Genomic DNA, 19,666 nt, shown 5'->3' with positions numbered 1-19,666 from the left:
GAGGGACGTCTGATGACTCTGGATGTTGACACGGGTTTAGATTCAGTATCCTGAGAAGACAATACTTTTAGCTCTGCATTTGTAGTAGCGATTTCCACCTCCATTTCCAATGCCTCTTTTCTTGCTTTTATTTTTGCTTCTGATTTATTGAGCTCTTGTTTCTCTTTAATAGCAGCAGCATGGGCAATTAAAGCTGCTCTCTTGGCGAAGGGAGGATGTAGATGAGTTGGTTCTCACAGATTTTTTGCTAGTCACACTGACTAAAACCGTGTCATCACATTGCATGTGCTATTGTGAATGTGGAGCTTCTTGTGTGGGTGTGGCAATAACAGGTGGAAGCTGTTTCAACCATGATGTCACTTTGTCATAAAAGCTGCAGTTCTATTAAAGGCATGACATTTGTTGGCTCACATATTCTGCATTGCTGAAGTCTTGTGACATTGGTTCAATAACATTTATTTTGTTTGTGAGCTGCCTGAGTTTAGCTTTCCTTATCTTCTGTTTATTATCAAGTTTTGCTTCAAGGGCCTTCTCTGTGAGTTTCCCATGTCTTTTTCCTTCAGCCACATTCAAATCTCCATTTCTTTCAGCTTTGTTTGCAGTTTTTTCAACATGTGTTACCCTTTCAATTCCATGGTCTGTCATATTGCAGTTTCTTAATTTTCACAGGTTCTCACAGGGTGAGATTTCTAACATTATAATACAAAATTAGATATCCCACCAATATCTGAGTTTGAATTATTCTGAAATATTGATTATAACCTCATTTGATATGTGTGGATTAGATTTTAAAGTCTGATCTGGATTCATTGTAAATATTCCACAAGGTTGCGCCATATCACTCTGCTTTGACAGTGACATCACTATTTTGGATTTACCCTTTGTACAAATTGTTTGTATGTGAGTGTGTAAAGCTACCATGACTTGTTATTCATGCAACACCGTGACCTTAACACTACCAAAGCACTACCTGATGTGGAGGCAGGGGAAGCACTAGCATTTTCAGTGTCAATGGAGACTTCATTGTCACTATTGCCTGAGTCAGTTGGCTCTCTTCTCACCTCTGCCACTTTTACTGTTGGGTGTTGTGTTTTGAAGTGTCTATGCAAATCATTTGTTGAACCGGACCGGAAATATTTTTATGACAAATATTGCATTTTGCATTACTGTCTTCCACAAGAGAAAAGTGCATCAAAATGCTGCTCCGTTTCCTTTGGCTCATTTTGTCCAAACGACGATGTCACGACCAGTGGCGCTGCAAGAGTCAACCGGGGCCCTTCAACCAGCATTCATCACCATTATTTTATAAATAATCTGACATCAAAACATTTTTACGAAATCTCAACATTTTTTTATTTCACTAGAATTTTCAAAATATTCATATAAATAACAATAAAACCAGAACAATAAATAACTCTCCTCTCCCGGTCTGTCCCTCTCTTCTCCTCTCCTCCAGGTCTCTCCTCCTCTCATCTCCAAGTCTCTCCTCATCTTTTCTCTCCTCTCCTGTCTTGACAGAACTGATATGACAAAAAACCCCAACAAAAAACAAAAAAGCAGGGTAGATATTGTGATTAAGAATATTTAGAGGGCATGGCATAAAGAAAGGTTAACAATTAAAGTGGAATTCTGTACTTAAAGTTTTCATTATCAGCATTTGGAGGAGGCTCTTCATCCTTCTCTTTTTCTCCTGTCAAAAACTTAAATAATGATCCTGAGGAGAGATAACAAAGTGATATAGTATAATCCTTGTTATAGAAGCATTTTAATAAAGTCAATTAAAAATGATTTCACATTATAGAATTAGTTATAGTTTTAGTATAGTAGCCTATTCATAGCTAGGGTTGCAATGGTGTGAGATGTTCACAGTACAATAAAGTTAACCCTCTCAGAAAAAAATCATAGTATATGGTATTACACAATTTTTATTATCATTATTATCAGTTACATTTACCCTTTAAGGAATGAAAACATAAGGGTTTTTTCGTTAAACACACAAAATATGTCCTGATAGACAACTTGAAACCATTTTTCTCTGTCTGGTTACATATTTAATTTGATAAAACTAATACGGTAGAATTCAATACCATAGATAAGCAAATGTATGTATGGTACAAGTTTACATTTCTACTTGCTACCTAGCTTAGCTAGGTTTAGCTAGCAAGTGACTCAGAAAGTTCGTTAGCTAACTAGCATTAACTGACATGTTGGAACAAGCTAACAAAGTCGAGCTCGGTAACGGCCGCTGGCGCTGGTCACTCACGGCGCTGGTCACTCCATGTCCGCTAGCTAGGCATGTCCGCTAACGTTAGCTAGGTTACATAAACGAATAAACTCCCTTAACATTTAGTCTAACGCTACTTTGGCTGAAGTTACCAGCATTCAGTTATTTAACGTTACTGACACCTAACCGTCATTATCTGCTCCACACTTACCACTGTCTTGCTTTCTTTTTCCTTCTTTCTCCTTTTTTCTCTTTCTTTTTTCGTGCCCCGAGAGATAACTCCTCTTCATCTTTCTTTGTGGACGCCAACTTCGATTACTGACGTTAATGTCAACGTACGTGTGTCATCCAAATTAGACGGGGATGACGTGGGGCTCCTTTAGGGAGGTTTCCTACTGACATTATAAATCGTGTTTTGGGAATGGAGTGGGGGCCCCAGTCTACAACCATAGACTGAATTATTTATCACTGTATATATATTGTTGTGGGGTACAGCTTGTCAGACTTCGGGGCCCCGTAAATTACGGCCTGGGCCCGGGGCAGCTACAACGTGAGACATTGTTGTGGGGTACAGTTTGTCAGACCTCGGGGGCCCCCTATTGGCCGGGGGCCCCAAGCAGTTGCCTGCCTTGCCTGTTCACAAGCTGCGCCTCTGGTCACGACACACACAGTGACTGTCCTCCTCCTAATTAAGACCGCTGCAGCTGCTCTGCTCTCCGAGGCAGGGGCAGTCACGTATTTCTGTTTTGTTTTTTTTGTTTTGTTTTTTACGCAAAGGCAGCATGCACAACTCAGGTGGCATCATGCTACATTTGCATATCTAACAAGCACCATGCAGCTGGGCTGCGCTCCTCCCCATGTAACTTCTCTGTCCCACTCAGGGGAGGAGCAAAGGAGGAGCATACAGTGATATAAAGAAATAAATAGGCTAAAGAAAAAAAAAAGAAAAAAAAACAAGGGTTCCCAGCTGCGACTAGATTCCCATCGTTCATGTTAACGAGCCGTTCAATAAAATCGGTTCGTTCGTGAACGTCACAACACTACCATTAATGTCCATTCATTTTCAAACATCCAATATTCAACTTGAATCCAATCCAGATGAGAGTAGTCTTTTTACTTATGTTAGATCAATAGCTTACCTCCTTCTTCTGTAGTGCCAATACTACTTGTCTAAGTTAACAATTATCTGACTTATTGACTATACAAACACTCACAGGTAGAGTCCTAAATCAATGATTTAACAGCTGGTCTTCAGGTCTAAGGCATTTATTTCACACAGCAGGATACATGCACTGAGTTCTCCCCGGATGAACTGAACTCTCTGTCTGATGCTCCAACTTATATACAATTCTGGTCCGGGGGTTACCACGCCCCTGGATCCTCCTTCCTTTTGGCCTGATCCCCTTATCCACGATTAGCTTCCATTTTTAGCTCATACCGGTGGAATACCTTCTAAATAAGGCCTTAAAAAGATAGCCAGACACCCCACTCTCAGCCCCCTCCCTCCTCTGGGCCTTGGGTGTCATCTGGCAATAGTCATCTTTTATTTATTTCATACATAGCAATTTCAATTTCCATATACAGTAATTGTGACTCTGGTGGACTTCTTGGGGATTCCTTCTCCAGTGCTTTATGCAATGCAGGCCTCTTGGGTAGTTTCCTTGCTCTTACAGAGAACTGCTGAGCACATCTAAAGAGGGGGGTGGTATTGCAGCTCAGATTTTAGACACTACATTTCATGTCTTGTATCTTCTTGAAAAAATAAGTTTGCCCCCCTGAGCTAAATTTCAACATGTTCTCTGCAGCGCCGTCGTACAGGGGGGAAAGGTGATGACAATTCTAAGGGCCCACAGCCCGCTATAGGGCCCACACACAGCCCCCAGTAGCCTCTATGACAAAATGGTTATGCATACACTGAACTAATATATATTCATACGAATGAATCCGAATTAAAACAAAGCCACAAGTCATATAATATTTTAATTTTAATTTTTTCAATAACCCCCTTGGCCCCTTCTTAAAAAATGGTTTGGTCCATACCGCGGTTCGTTCTTCCCATAGTTCTTCCTCATCGGAATTAAGTGAGCGCGAGCGAACTCCAGCAGGGTTAGGATGCCCACCAAAAAGCACAAGTCCGGACACCAGAGAAGAGTTGAGAAGGAGGCCAGGAGTAGGAGCAGCAGAGCAGGGGCCCAGGACATCAACAACTTATTTTCTAAGAATGGTGAGAGTAAAACTACCGAGGGCGGCTGAAACAATTAGCCTACTTGTTCATTAATTTAATGTCTGTAACATTACCTTTGACGGGGCGCAGGCTGGAGCCTACGTTAGCTGCCATTTGGCCGCACTACACTCTGGACAAGTCGCCAGTTCATTGTAGAGCAACGGTTCCTAGAGTAGCTATAACTGAACGTTACTAACAGGGCTGTAAACTAACTTTTTGGCTCACCTGCCAAGGGGACCGGTAGATGAAAGAATCTACCGGCCAAGTAAATTTTTTACCGGCCAAATAATAAATTGCCTCTTTTTGTTGCATATACATCTGTTTCGGTACTTTTCATGGAGATAACAGTATTATATACCAATATATGCTTAGAAAAGAGGCCAAAGTATTATTTAGAAATACATTTTAATATTATTAATTAAATTTCATAACATTGCAAATTGAAAACTTGAACAGTGCAAAACTTTGACAAAGGAAACACTCATTAATTAACTATCAGGCTCTGTAATAGACTTATCGGTGTCGACTGTACCATAATAACATTTACACTGGATTTGATAGACCCGTGGTTCTCATATTAAGCCACTTGATTATCAAACTGAAACCTAATTGAAGGAAGTCGTTACAAAATTATGCAAAACTTAAGTACAACTTCCCTCAGCTCATGAGTTAGAGGTGTCGTCATTGCTGCGCTCGAATCACAGTCACTGCGCCAAGAGGTGTAGCAAGCTTTTCAAAAGTGCGGGGGATGGATGTGGTGGTGTTTTTTTAAAACAATTTTGGGTCGGGGGGTGATGATAAATGACACTTGAATATTAAATCTGTGTCTATAATAACCACACCCTGACATGTAAATGTGACATCTGTCTTGACGCGTTTAATTATAATATAATATAATATTTGTAATAGAAGTCTACTGCAACTGTACTTTTTTAACCATTAAATGTTATTTTATACATTATCATATTCTATAATGTTCTGTCATGGACTACATCACTTCACTGCTAACAGAAAAGAGAGCTGTTCACTGCCAGTTGAAGCTTCTTATCTTGATCTGCAGTCTTTGTTAATTTTTTGTCATGATTGTTATTATTAGTACTTAGATTATCAAAAATCTCAGTTACATGTCAGGATGTGGTTATTATAGACAGATTAAATATTTAACTGTCATGTGTCATCACAGTAACAGCGTTACATACATTAGCAGCTGTAAACACATAAAAACATTATAAAACACATCATGTGGTTTGGTGTCGACCTGTATACTGAACGTATCAGGAGTAATTAACGTTTATAATCATCAGAGAACATTACAGACATTTTGGTTCCTCTCCGTTTCCAGAGAATTCACAGAGAAGCTGGAGAAGTTTGTGACATTTTCATCCCGGATTTTTGTGAGGAGGGAATTAAACGCCTGTCCCAAATAAACGCCTGGTCTGTTAAGTGGTTGAAACAAATACTGTTATTTGGTATTTAACGGTAGTTCCCGCCTCATCAGCACGAGCTGAACAATAAATCTAACATAACAAGAGAGGCGGGACTTAAGGCAGAACAGCCAATCATCAGCCGGTCAATCCCAAAGCCGGTGTCAGGTTTGAAGCAGCAACAGGAGATGGAGGGGGAGAGGAGGCAGCTGCAGTGAGCGCAGACACAGAGTAAGGCGTTTGTGCAAAACTGCAGAAAAAGTGTGGGTGTTGAACCCTCTCACCGGGAAAAGTGTGGGTGTTAAAACACACACATCCACCACAGGTGCGACGCCCATGACTGCGCCAAACTTTTAAAGAGCGGTGACGCGCACGCTACGTTGCTTCTGAGGGGAACTATTTTCTACAGCGGTGACGTCAGGGGAGCTACTTCAGTGCGACACACAACAAATAGCCGGTTTAGCACTAAATTTCGCTACCGTCATAATTTATCACTTTACAGCTACTACAATGTTTTGCTATATCATGCATAATTTATTGCAAGAGCACGACCATCAGGACAAACATTTACCCGCCCCGTGGCATGTATCTCTCCAAAATTAAGTCGCCAGAGGAATATTTTAGTCGCATTTGGCGAGTGGCGACCGCTAGTATACAGCCCTGGTTACTAATTTAGGGGCTACTACAGTGACTGTGTGTTTCACACATATCACTGTCGGACAGTGCTCCAGTTTGCGCCCATTCAGAGGCTGCATTGAAATGTATTATGACGCATTCAAGTTCTACTCAGTAATTATAAGCATCTGACGAAGGTCAGTTAGGTTATCATGATGTGTCCAATATGGTCTTGTAAAATGTGTTATTAGTGGGACATTTGAATAGCCTAAATACAAAAAAGTTAAATGTTCAAAGATTTGTTTGTTTTCATAGCAATATAAAATAAAAGACACCATAATAGCTGACAACAACAAAGTAAAAAAGACTATTTAGAGTTGTGGACAGTTTACACTGACTTTTGAATGGTTTAAGAATATTTTTTGCCTGGGAAAGTGAAGCTGTCCACCTAGAGCTATGGTACTAAGAAGCCCATTTAGATTTTGTCCAAGAATAGGTTAGTTCTGCATCAGTTTCTCCATGAAACATAACATATAATGTTTACAATATATATAATGGAACAATAAACCTTTATGCTCTGCTGCACTAGAATCAGCAGTGGCTGCTTCATCTGAGTTTGACCCCACAGCAGTCGCTCAGCCCAGCAGTCCAATGATGCCTTTGATGGTGAGTGAGTGATGTAGACACTGGTTGGCTGTTTTGGTTTATTAGTGACCCACTACCTATTTGTTGAGTGGTTAATTGAAAATGTATTTGCAATCAGAGGTGTAATAACGTGTTGCAAATCAGTGAAATGAGAATAAGACAACTAATTGTACATAATTTACATAATAATACTCTGACTTGTTAAGTCGTTAATCGTAAAAAAGGAAACAAATTGGGTGTATTACACCAGGCACCGTCAAGAATACTGAAAAACAAGAAAATTGAAGGTGGCAATGAATGGGGTAGAGGGGCCCACACCGATATTCTTTCAGGGGGCCCAGAATTCCTAGCAACTGCCCTGGTCCTCTGTCCTCTGTCCTCTGCGCTGCACAATGTATAATCAGACATGACGCTTGATTTAGATGGTTTAGCAAAGTCTCAACTTTTCGCTTCTGGATAAATTACATAGGTAGGTATTAGTTTTCATGTTGTCATTCATAAATATTTTACAGTTAGTAAGTTTAAACAGAGGAGACTTCAACTGTGCACTGAACCCATTTCTAGATAAAAGTATGAATTCAAACGCCCACCCAACAACTATGAGTAGGGCACTAAAAAATTGCTGTGAAGAGTTTGGCTTCCTGGATGTCTGGAGATACAAACATCCAAGGGATCGAGATTATACGTTTTACTCTCACCCTCACTCCACATACTACAGGATTGATTTAGAATTTTTTTTATGCCTATTAATGAATCATTTAGAGCATTAGACTGTCAAATTCACAATATAACCCTGTCTGATCATGCACCTGTGTCGGTGGTTTGGGATGTGGGAGGGGCGGCCACCTCGTGTAGATGGAGACTAAATACCTTCCTGCTAGGAGTTCCAGCATTTGAAACGTCTTTAAGAGATGAGTTCACCTTTTATCTGGAATCTAATGACAAAGAAGACAGTTCCCCAATCAATTATGGAATGCGGCTAAGGCTGTGTTGCGGGCAAAAAATAATCCAGTTGGCCTCAACTTTTAAAAAGGCTAAGATAGCTAAACGTATGGAACTGGAAAAAAAGATTTATGATCTAGAAAAACAACATAAAGAAAATATGTCCGCTGAAAATCTACTCAAGTTGAAAATGGCTAAACAAGAACTTGATGACCTCTTGATGGAAAAAGTTGAAAGAAATTTAAGGTTCCTGAAACAAAAATACTATGAGCATGGGAGTGGAGCTAGTCGCCTATTGGCTTCTCAGTTAAGGAAACAATACAGTCTGACAACAGTTAAAAAAATCAAAAGCGGCAAATCAGACAAACCATTTTTATACAAACCAAATGAAATTGCAGAGACCTTTGCAGGGTTTTACAAAGACTTGTTATCGGACAAAGATGAAGAACGTGACCCAGAGAAAATTGACAATTACCTTAAGTCTATCAATATACCGACAATTGACCCTACCACAGCTGAGTTTATTGACAGACCAATAACTAGAGAGGAACTTGAGAAGGCAATTAAAAATTTGAAGAACAACAATAGTCCTGGATCTGACGGATTTACAAATGAATTTTATAAGAACTTTATTGATATCATCAGCCGATCCCAGAGAGAGCATATTCCCACGCCCTTGAGAAAGGAGAACTGCTGACAGTTTGGAAAGAGGCAATCATATCAGTAATACCGAAAGAACATAAAGATCCCACAGACTGTGCCTTCTGCAGGCCAATTGCACTTTTAAATACTGACTGTAAATTGCTGACCTCCATATTGGCTAAACGAGTCGAAACGGTCATTACAACTTTAATACATCCTGACCAGATGGGCTTTATAGCCGGGCGACATCTATCAGATTATGTCCGTAGACTTCTTAATGTAATGTAGCAAAGTCATAATTATCCAGCCCCCTGTATGGCGTTAGCAGTCGATGCGGAAAAAGCATTTGACCGCGTGTCTTGGCCATTTTTACTGAAAACCTTAGATAAATTTGGATTTGGGCCTAATTTTATCAGATGGATCCAACTACTTTATACTGCTCCTCAGAGTATTGTCAGAGTAAATGGACATATTTCTCAGCCTTTCGCTCTGGGTAGAGGGACACACCAGGAGTGTCCGCTTTCACCGCTTCTTTTTGCGTTAAGTATCGAACCACTGGCACAGGTGATACGAGACGATGCAACGATCAAGGGGATAGAAATTGGCAATGAAACTCATAAAATCTCGCTTTACGCAGATGATGTCCTTGAATACGTGTCGGACCCCCTAAACTCAATTCCAAATCTGATGGGCTGCTTTGCTAAATTTGGAACCCTCTCAGGATATAAAGTCAGTGTCAATAAAACAGAAGCCTTGGCCCTGAATTCACTTACTACACACCAGATCAGAGCAGCATTCTCATTTAAGTGGCCAAAGGAAGGTATTTCTTACTTGGGGACTACTATTACACAAAATCTAGATCAGTTGTTTAAGGCAAACTACAATAAATTAATAGACAAAATATCTGCTCATCTCACCAGGTGGACTGTGCTGACCCTTTCTATCTCAGGTAGAATAGAAAGTATTAGAATGAATGTGCTGTCTAGGTTGTTATTTCTTCTTTTTCAAACATTGCCCCTCTCACCACCAAAAAGTATGTGAACAATATTAGACCATCTTATCTCAAGATTTATCTGGCAAGGGAGGCGCCCACGTGTAAGATACAAAACTCTACAGTTATCTAAACAGCTCGGAGGATGGGGGCTTCCTCACCTTAGATCAGCGGTCCTCAATAGGCGGCCCCCGGGCCGCATCCGGCCCGCCGGCCTCCTGTTTGTGGCCCCCGAACTGTTATTCCTTCACCATGTGTTTTGGTTGGGTCAGCACGTGTACACCGGGACTCGTCTCCATGCCAACGATACACAGACGGGTGGGTCACTCACTGCTGCGAGAGCAACTTTTAAGTTTGACTTTCGTTTTCGGAACAGTTCGCGTATTAACATTTTGCCGGTGGTAAGAGATTGAATATGGCGTGTTCCAAAGTAAACTGCTATAATAAAGCTGACAGTGAAATCGGCAACTCAGAGGACATTGAATTTGAAATTTGCTTTCATTCTCCCTCCAACCAGGACAAGGTCCATGGATCTGACAGCGCAGCGTTAGCAAATACTTGCCCTTACAAAGCTTAACTTTTAAGCTAGTTTCTTCATGTTAATACACTTATGATGTCACGGACGGGGAGTTTCTCCCGGCAAACACCCTTTCACTCACGGTGCCAAAATTGTTATCATCCTTGTTAAAACTCAACACTATTTAATCACAGAACAAATGACATGAATTAACCCACAACCATCTTACATATCATCTTATTCACAAACACATTCACGAACCATAATTACATTAACACCAACAGAATACCCAAGAGTCATTGCGCCACAGTCCACAAGGGGCGTTACAATATGCCAGGAGAAGCTGTGATGAAGATTTCCAATTTGAAACGGCATTATGAGATGAAGCATAGGAACTTTGAAGAGACATTTCCTCAAATTCAGAGATAAGCACAACACATATAAATGCACTGAAATCGTCATATCAAGCTGCAAGCAGGATTCTTGTCACATCTATGTCACAATGAAATAAAATAATACATGACTGAAGTGATGGACACAATGTTTGAAGGCAAACAAAAAGAGGAAATATTCAACTATGTATTTTAATTTATGTTAAAATGGGAATTACATTTTATTTTAGTTTGTATTTTGTTGTTTAGAATGAAAAGGACATTTTGTTTTGAATATTACAGTATTATTGCATGTGGCCTGACCGACCTCAATACATGGACCTCTGAGTCACTGAAAAAAATCTTTGTGGCCCTTTAAGATTTGTATTTGAGTACCCCTGCCTTAGATACTACTGGTTGGCCTGTCAGCTAAGGGCCCTGACAGTTTGGATTTTGGATGAGAGAGATACTAGATGGCTGGAGACTGAAAAGTCACTCTGTGCTCTGATGCCTTTATCAAATGTTCCATTCACTGAAGATAAAGCTCTTGAAAGCACCCTGGGTAGATGGTCAAAAGCCACCATGGCAGCATGGAGAGAGGTACAGAGGACTTTCGGCCTCCCTAGTAATGTATCGGCTCTGTCAAGTATTGCTCATTTAAAAGGGTTTATGCCGTTGAAATTGGATGGAGGATATACAAAATGGAGACATCTGAACCTAAATTTTGTCCATCAGCTTATCAGGGAACAGGAATTAAAAACCTTTGAACAGTTAGGGGATGGATTCAGTCTGCCAAGATCAGAATTTTATAGGTACCTTCAGGTAAGAAGCTATCTGTCTAAACACCCAGATTGGACTATCATTTAAAAATCCGATTCACCTATTGAACAGTACTTGAAAAGGATCCAAAAAAGAGAGCATACTAGCAGGCCAATATCTAGTGTATATAGCGCGCTGTCTAGAATGAAACAAGAAAACACTCTGCACATTAAACAAAAATGGGAAGCAGAACTTGAACTAGAGATAAGCATGGAGGTCTGGGACAGTAGTTATTCATAAGTGCATAAAGTCACTTGTGCAAACCTATGGAGAGAGTTCCAGTGGAAAATAGTTCACAGATTTTTAGAAGCCCGCTTATCCTTTTCAAAATAGATCTTAGTCAAACAGGTGCATCATGGAGGAATTGCGGAGATGAGTCTGTGAACCACACACATGTATTTTGGAAGTGTCCAATTTTGGACAACTTCTGGATGGAGATATTTGACTCATTGGCAGTGCCGTCGTATAGGGGGGAAAGGTGATGACAATTCTAGGGGCCCACAGCCTGCTATAGGGCCTACACACAGCCCCCAGTAGCCTCTATGACAAAATGGTTATGCATACACTGAACTAATATATATTCATACGAATGAATCCGAATTTATACAAAGCGACAAGTCATATAACATTCTAATTTTAATTATTTCAATAACCCCCTTGGCCCCTTCTTAAAAAATGGTTTGGTCCACACCGCGGTTCGTTCTTCCCATGGTTCTTCCTCATCGGAATTAAGTGAGTGCGAGCGAACTCCAGCAGGGTTAGGATGCCCACCAAAAAGCACAAGTCCGGACACCAGAGAAGAGTTGAGAGGGAGGTCAGAAGTAGGAGCAGCAGAGCAGGGGCCCAGGACATCAACAACTTATTTTCTAAGAATGGTGAGAGTAAAACTACCGAGGGCAGCTGAAACAATTCGCCAACTTGTTCATTAATTTAATGTCTGTAACATTACCTTTGACGGGGCGCAGGCTGGAGCCTACGTTAGCTGTCATCTGGCCGCGCTACACTCTGGACAAGTCGCCAGTTCATTGTAGAGCAACGGTTCCTAGAGTAGCTATAACTGAGCGTGAGTAATTTAGGGGCTACTACAGTGACTGGACAGTGCTCCAGTATGCGCCCATTCAGAGGCTGCATTGAAATGTATTATGACGCATTCAAGTTCTACTCAGTAATTATGACCATCTGACGAAGGTCAGTTACGTTATCATGATGTGTTCAATGTGGTGTTGTAAAATGTGTTATTAGTGGGACATTTGAATAGCCTAAATACAAAAAAGTTAAATGTTCAAAGATTTGTTTGTTTTCATAGCAATGTAAAATAAAAGACACCATAATAGCTGACAACAACAAAGCAAAAAAGACTATTTAGAGTTGTGGACAGTTTACACCGACTTTTGAATGGTTTAAGAATATTTTTTGGGAAAGTGAAGCTGTCCACCTAGAGCTATGGTACTAAGAAGCCCATTTAGATTTTGTCCAAGAATAGGTTAGTTCTGCATCAGTTTCTCCATGAAACATAACATATAATGTTTACAATATATATAATGGAACAAAAATACAAAATATTTGCTTCTCAGTTGCCTAGGAACCCACTGCTGGCCATCCTTGGGGCACTCCCTGAAACAGAGATGAATAGGAAAAAGACATATCTACTGCATATACTACTTACAGCAGCGAAGAAAGCAATAACCTTAAACTGGCTTAAAAAAGATCCCCCGACACTTGATATATGGCAGTCAGTAGTTAAGTATTTTTCTGTGGTGGCGTTGTTCAATAAAAATAAAGCTGAAAAAAAAAAAAAAAAAGGTGGTTAACATATCCATAGGTAGACTGGGTCATTTTTGGAAATATGCTTATTTGTTTTTTGCTAAGAGTTAGATGAGAAGACTGAGCACTCACATGTCTGTATGATATACATGGAGCTACAGTTATCATTTATTATAAGCTAGTTGGCTTACCCTTGCACATGGACTGGAAAAGCAGCTAGCCTAGCTTGTCCATAAGCAACAAATCCACCTGTCAAACCCTCTGAATTTTCCAAAGTCTCCCTGTTTCCAGTCTTTAAGCTAAAATAAGTTAATCTCATGTTTGCTGTTCAGATATGAGAGTGACATTGAGTGAGTGACAAGCATACTTACCAGAATGTTGAACTATCCATTTTCATTAGCACCTGGAACAGCAGAACAACCTTTACACTCTCTACAGTTATCATTGTATAAAGTTGTTGTAGTGAATTCGTTGTGCAGTGGCTTTCTTATTTACACATGGTTTTGTGTTTCAGAATGCAAATCCAATAATCATTCTCCCTCTGAAATATCTGGCTCGTCAGCTGATAATAATTACAGTATGCCTCCCAAAGTTAGCCAGTCCTGAGTTTTATTGCACTGAGAACAGAACAGCAGCAGTGTGTGATGTGTGTTGGTGCCTTAATGCATGTTGTAGAATTCAGGGAGTATCACTGACCAAAAAACATTTAATATTTTGTTTTTGGCCCGTCTCCCAGCTCAGCCTTCAGTGACACTCCCAGAGAAGGCAGCTGTGACAGAGGGGGAGGAGAAGACCATACAGTGTGACATCACAGCTTTCTATCCAGAGAAACTGGCCATTACATGGTACATCCAAAATGGCTCTCAAACTGTCCATGCCGGTGTGAGCCACCTCTCCCGTGTCTGCACTGAAATGGCTATTCATAATCCAGATGGAACCTACAGTATTCGCAGTGGCATCACACTGCACTCCTCTGCAGTGAAGGGTGGAGATATACACATCATCTGCCAGGTGGAGCACCAGACCTACAGTCGGACATACAACAGATCTGTTACATTAACTATTCAGGGTGGGACGTAATTTCTTCTTTCTTTTATTCTTTAAATTCTGATCGTTAAGATATATTTGTTGTATGTTATATGGATCTCTCAAATCCTTTTCCCTTCAGCTCCATCACGACCCCCTTACAGTGCTGTCACACTGATAGCTGTCACCAGTGTCATCAGCTTGTTGCTGGTCTCTCTTATTGGTGGCACTTTGCTTCTCTACAGGTATTTCTGTAAAGGTATGTCTTAATGTGAAGAAAGTGCATGTTATTTTATTCAAATACAGGGTATTCAGCTATTTTTTTCATGAACAAAACCAAGCTGACATTTTTAAGATTAATAAGAACTCAGTGTTAAATGTGCAACTGCTTAGCAAAATATAAGGACAAAACAACACAAAGTATTTCAGTAAGGTTGTAAGATCTGTTGTATTATATGTTACTTAAGTTTGATTCAAGAGAAAACAGTCATCTCAATTACACTTGGTTTCACTTTCAGAATTGTACAACAACATGAATTCCTATCTCTCTGAACAGCTCTACCAAGTGTTTCTGAAATAAGTCAACCCAGCATCATATACGCTCAGGTACCATTCAACCTCAAATGCACCATCCGAGGAGCAAGACAGAGGGAGCTCGAGGTTAAATGGTTTAGATTAGGAGGCGGTGCAGTCTCAATGGTCCAGTCAAAATCCGCTTCTCTGTTGGTCAATGAGGATGTGAGTCAAAAGGCCTCTCTCCAATCGGACGGCAGACACCACACGTCTGTCCTGACATTGTGCATGACTGTCACTGAAGACCTGACCAAATACCAGTGTGAGGTGCAGTGCAGGGGCAAGACCATCAGCAGAGAGACTACAGTCCGGGTCACAGGTGAGTAACTGTGGCTCTAAGATCATCATATTCATGTCACCATATGATGTTTTCTGAAATGACTGATCCTATTGTCCGACTGAGTAACAATTAGGCCTGATAGAGATGTTTGAGAAGCTGCTGGTCAGATCGATATATAATGTGTTATAGATATTCACAGTCCCCACAGTCGGACTTCTCATGAGTTTACTGACCCCCTGACCTTTTTGTCTCATGCCACCGTTGCATCTGATTTCATTAACTCTCGGTGAGGTGTTTGGACAATGATTTATCAGATTTACTTTAATTTGCTGTGGATATTTATGATCCTCAGAAGAGGAATCCTTTTGTTGTAGTTTCATCATCAGGTGTATCTGATACTGCCGTGTTGATGATGTTCCTGGAACTTCATAATTGATTGTTCCAGGACTGTAATTGAAACTGACCAATCACATTTTTGTGATGTCATAGCTTTGTGACTAGGTAAAAAGACCAGCAAAATATTTACATGGAAGAAGTTATCTTTTAAATGGTACTTTTGTTGTAAAAAGGTTTATTTTAAGCCTAACCATGTTTATTGTTTCCTTAACCTAACTGATAAATGAACAGTATAACAATATGTTCCAAATGAGCTATAAACCTCTGTCTGCTAAGTTAGAGTCCTGTACACAATCCACTCAGCCTTGCATTCTACCACAAGTGTTTGTTTGCAGGAAGTTCATGTTTCTCACAATAATTTGTCTAAAAGAGGAATTCACTCATATAAATGTTATGTGTCTGATATTCAATGGGTCATGGTGGAGGACATACATATGTGTTCAACACGTTAATCTCTGTGTTTTAATAATTCAAAGTTCAAGAGTTACAGTCACAAACACTGAAAGGATTAAATTATCCAGCAAAGCCAATAACACCAGATTCATATTTTGCCATGATCCAGCTGAGAGGAAGACCCAAACAGACAGCCGTGCTTCTTACTTCTAGTGAAAAGTCTGCTGGCAGACGTCCAACACTGAACCACTGCGGGAGAAAGCGACCCAGTGGGACCCTTCAACTGAACCACATGTTGAAACCGGGACAACGCTAGCCAGAGTCAAACTTTAAAACTCCTCAAACTGCTCATGGCTGGGTTAATGTAAACATAATAATAATAATACTAATAATAATAATATCAATAATAATAATAATAATAATAACAATACTCGTATTTACAGTACTTCAATCTCAAAATTTTGCAGTATTTCAGTATAAGTTGCTAGAATCGATATTGAACAGACATTTCCTCCACCATCCCCCTCAACACCTACAGTGGAGCCATCATTTCTCCAGATCACCAGCATCCCTCAGATCCCTAAGGTGGAGAGGCTGCTGGTTCTCTGCTGTCGAGTGGAGAACTTCTACCCTCCAGCTGTGGACCTGGAGTGGTCCAGGAATGACGGAGAGGAGATTGGCTCTGTCACGCACTTTGGACCTTTCTCTGACCATAATCACCTCTACAGCAAGTGGAGTAAGGTCCAGCTTGTCATGGAGAAAGAGGACGAGAGAGCTGTCTACACCTGCCGTGTTTACCATTCCAGCTTCTCTGCTCCAGGCTACAAAGATGTCCTGTACCACATTAATACACAAGGTACCATCATCAAGTGTTTTCTTAGTGCCATTACATAACCATTTAAAGTAAATCTCTGACTGCAATCACATTTTAAACCGAGTGATATATGTTGTTTTCTAAAATGTCATGAGACCTGCTGTATGAAAAGAGCTTGTTGCTGTAAGACAAAAATTACTTGTTGGTGGGGTAGCTGAATTTGCATGATCATTTGATCTTTCTGATAACAGCCCTGTAACGCCCTCCAATGTAATAATACCTGCAAACATAATAAACCACAAACGTAATACAAATCTGCAGCATTTAATGTAATAAACCCACAAATGTAATACATTTTCCACAAACGTAATAGCTGCTGCCTACTACAAACATAACACATGATTTCCCACAAATGTAATAACTATTACGTTTGCAGGGATTTATTACGTTTGTGAGGAAGTGAAAATCTTTATTGTAATAACTTCCCACAAATGTAATAATACAATGAATAATGGTCGTTGTAGTAGTTTTATGGCATATAAATATCTAGTTTAAACAGATTTAGTTCTTTGTATATGCAAAATGCTTTTTGTTAATGAGGATCATCTCTCTCTCACACACCGCTGTCCGCAGTGCTGCGCATCACTATAACTGCGTGAATGTACATCAAAATGAGTCGGAAGCAGCAGCAGCCCATTCCTAGACGTAGTCTTACATGAAGAAAATGAATTTTGGGCTGTTTTGGGTTTTTATGTGTTTCAGAATTAATACAATCTCAGCTTTAATATATAGACCCTAGTCAATATTCAAATGATAAGCTGTAGTTTAGAAATTAGTTTAGTAACATTAGGTCGTAGGCATTTCCCCCAAACACATGTTAGTTTGACAGACTGAATAGAGTTTATTGACAGAGGAGACAGATTGTGGTTGACAGAGGGAGACAGCGAGCTTGAATAAAAATAATTTCCGTGAGGAAAACATCGCCTGACATTTAAATTTAAATTCCCATTGGCAATAAAAATCTGAAGAAATCTGGATTTATTGCTCAATTGTACACACAACACTTATCAGTCTATAGACAAGAATCTAAAGGTTTATTAATTCAATTCATTTCAAATTTGCTTTATTTTATTGGCATGAATGCCACAACAACAATATTCCTAAAGCACCAAGAACCACGAAAATAGTACCTAGCACAGTACCATTACTTGTGTGCTGTGTGAGGCCAAATGCGGGAGTATTTGTGTGCTGGCGGGTGAATTGAATCAGTTCACCAGCCACTGTGGTGGGTTCATTCCAGTCAGATCTGATCCATTTAATCTTAATGATCTACAGTTAAGGCATAATAGTGCACTTTCCACGACCCTAGAGTTAGATCGGGTCAAATTATATGTTTCTGATTGGACCAAAGTGTCAGTTGGACTTCAGAAGGTCCGGAATTCAACATTACTAGAACAGCCGCAAGCAGTAATTTGGACCGCTAGATTCTAACTCTATATTCTTTCATGTAAATATTCAATTGAGTGATGAATGTATTCATTCTGTCATGATTTAAAAAAACAAAAACAAAAAACGAAATAACATCAAAATGTACCTTTTACCATGTTTAATTAGGCTATGCATTTATCACTATTCATACCATTGCACAGTAAACCATAATTATTGCATATATTGACACAAGAATTTAATAGAGAAAAATCAGAACTAAAAAAATTAACAATTATAAGTAACTTATTTGATTATGAAACATTTCATTTTAACACTTAATAATATAAATTTAAAAAAAAAATAATTATCGAAAAAGCTGGAAACGAGCTGATCTAAAACAAAAAAGAGCCGTTGTGATCACTGGTCAGAGTCTGCAGATTACCTCCGCTCTCCTCGCACAGTTACCACACACGGACTTGTGGCGTTTCAAGTGTCCGATGTTTGGTTCCATTTGCAGCTCTTTCCGATCGGGACTGCCTCTGTCTCCGTGTCTGCTGCTGCTGCAGTGGTTGCTTCCGCTGCTGCCCACCTTGTGCCGACTGCCGCGGCCGCTTTCCTCTGCATGTATTCTGCCCTCAGCTCCTCTGCCAGCTGCTGCAGGACTTTCCTCCGGGCTCTCCTGCTGCTGGTGCTCCTTGAATAAGATGCAGGCATTGATCCCAGCCAGGTCGAGGATGTTATAGAAGAACGCTACTGACCATCTTTCCGCCTTTGATGGAGTACGCCCTCGCATCTGGTCCGGGACGTCCACGTCCCCGGTACTTGGTGTTGTTGTAGTACATCACAGACTCTGGTTTTGCCTTTGCCCCACTAAAGGTGCCCACACCTGTGTGCACGGTGCTCAGGATGCAGACATTCTTCCTCGGCTTTCCCTGCTACACAGTCAGTTCAGGACCTTGGTGTTGGAACAGCTCCACTTGCTGTTTCACGGAGGGGGGAAATCCCATTTTTGTTTGCCCATGGTGCCAACCAGGCTTATAATACAACTATATAATAATTAACTTACAAGTAAATTAGCGGAGAAGCACAAAAAACGTAACAACGAAACCCAGCAAAATGATGTGTGGTCAATATGACCGCTTATGGCCGAAATAGGTCAAACATAATCCTGACAGCGGAGCAGAGATTCAGCCGCTGGATTTTGCACCCACGGTCAGAAGTATAGTAGGTGTATAGGCAAACACACAAACAACAACCACAACGACCATTATTCATTGTATTATTACATTTGTGGGAAGTTATTACAATAAAGATTTTCACTTCCCCACAAACGTAATAAATCCCTGCAAACGTAATAGTTATTACATTTGTGGGAAATCGCGTGTTATGTGTGTAGTAGGCAGCAGCTATTACGTTTGTGGAAAATGTATTACATTTGTGGGTTTATTACATTAAATGCTGCAGATTTGTATTACGTTTGTGGTTTTATTACGTTTGCAGGCATTATTACAGTGGCGGGCGTTACAAGCCCTATTCTGACTCAGGGGTTCAATGCCTTTGTTGGTCAGGTTGGTCAGG

The 19,666-nt window shown here is 40.2% G+C and overlaps 1 gene segment (V, D, J or C); it reads left to right on the top strand.

Moving 5' to 3' along the window:
- Positions 1-19,666, top strand: part of LOC115583512 (Ig epsilon chain C region-like) — a 49,829-nt gene that overhangs the window by 7,993 nt on the left and 22,170 nt on the right. The window contains 4 exon segments of the C gene segment in view: positions 13,915-14,247; positions 14,347-14,463; positions 14,761-15,096; positions 16,385-16,702. Of these exon segments, the coding sequence occupies positions 13,915-14,247; positions 14,347-14,463; positions 14,761-15,096; positions 16,385-16,702 (1,104 nt within the window).

This window comes from Sparus aurata, chromosome 6, assembly GCF_900880675.1.
Source record: "Sparus aurata chromosome 6, fSpaAur1.1, whole genome shotgun sequence".
Classification (NCBI taxonomy): domain Eukaryota; kingdom Metazoa; phylum Chordata; class Actinopteri; order Spariformes; family Sparidae; genus Sparus; species Sparus aurata.
The sequence above is the reverse complement of the archived record's forward strand: the minus strand, read 5'-3'. Positions and strand labels throughout refer to the sequence as shown.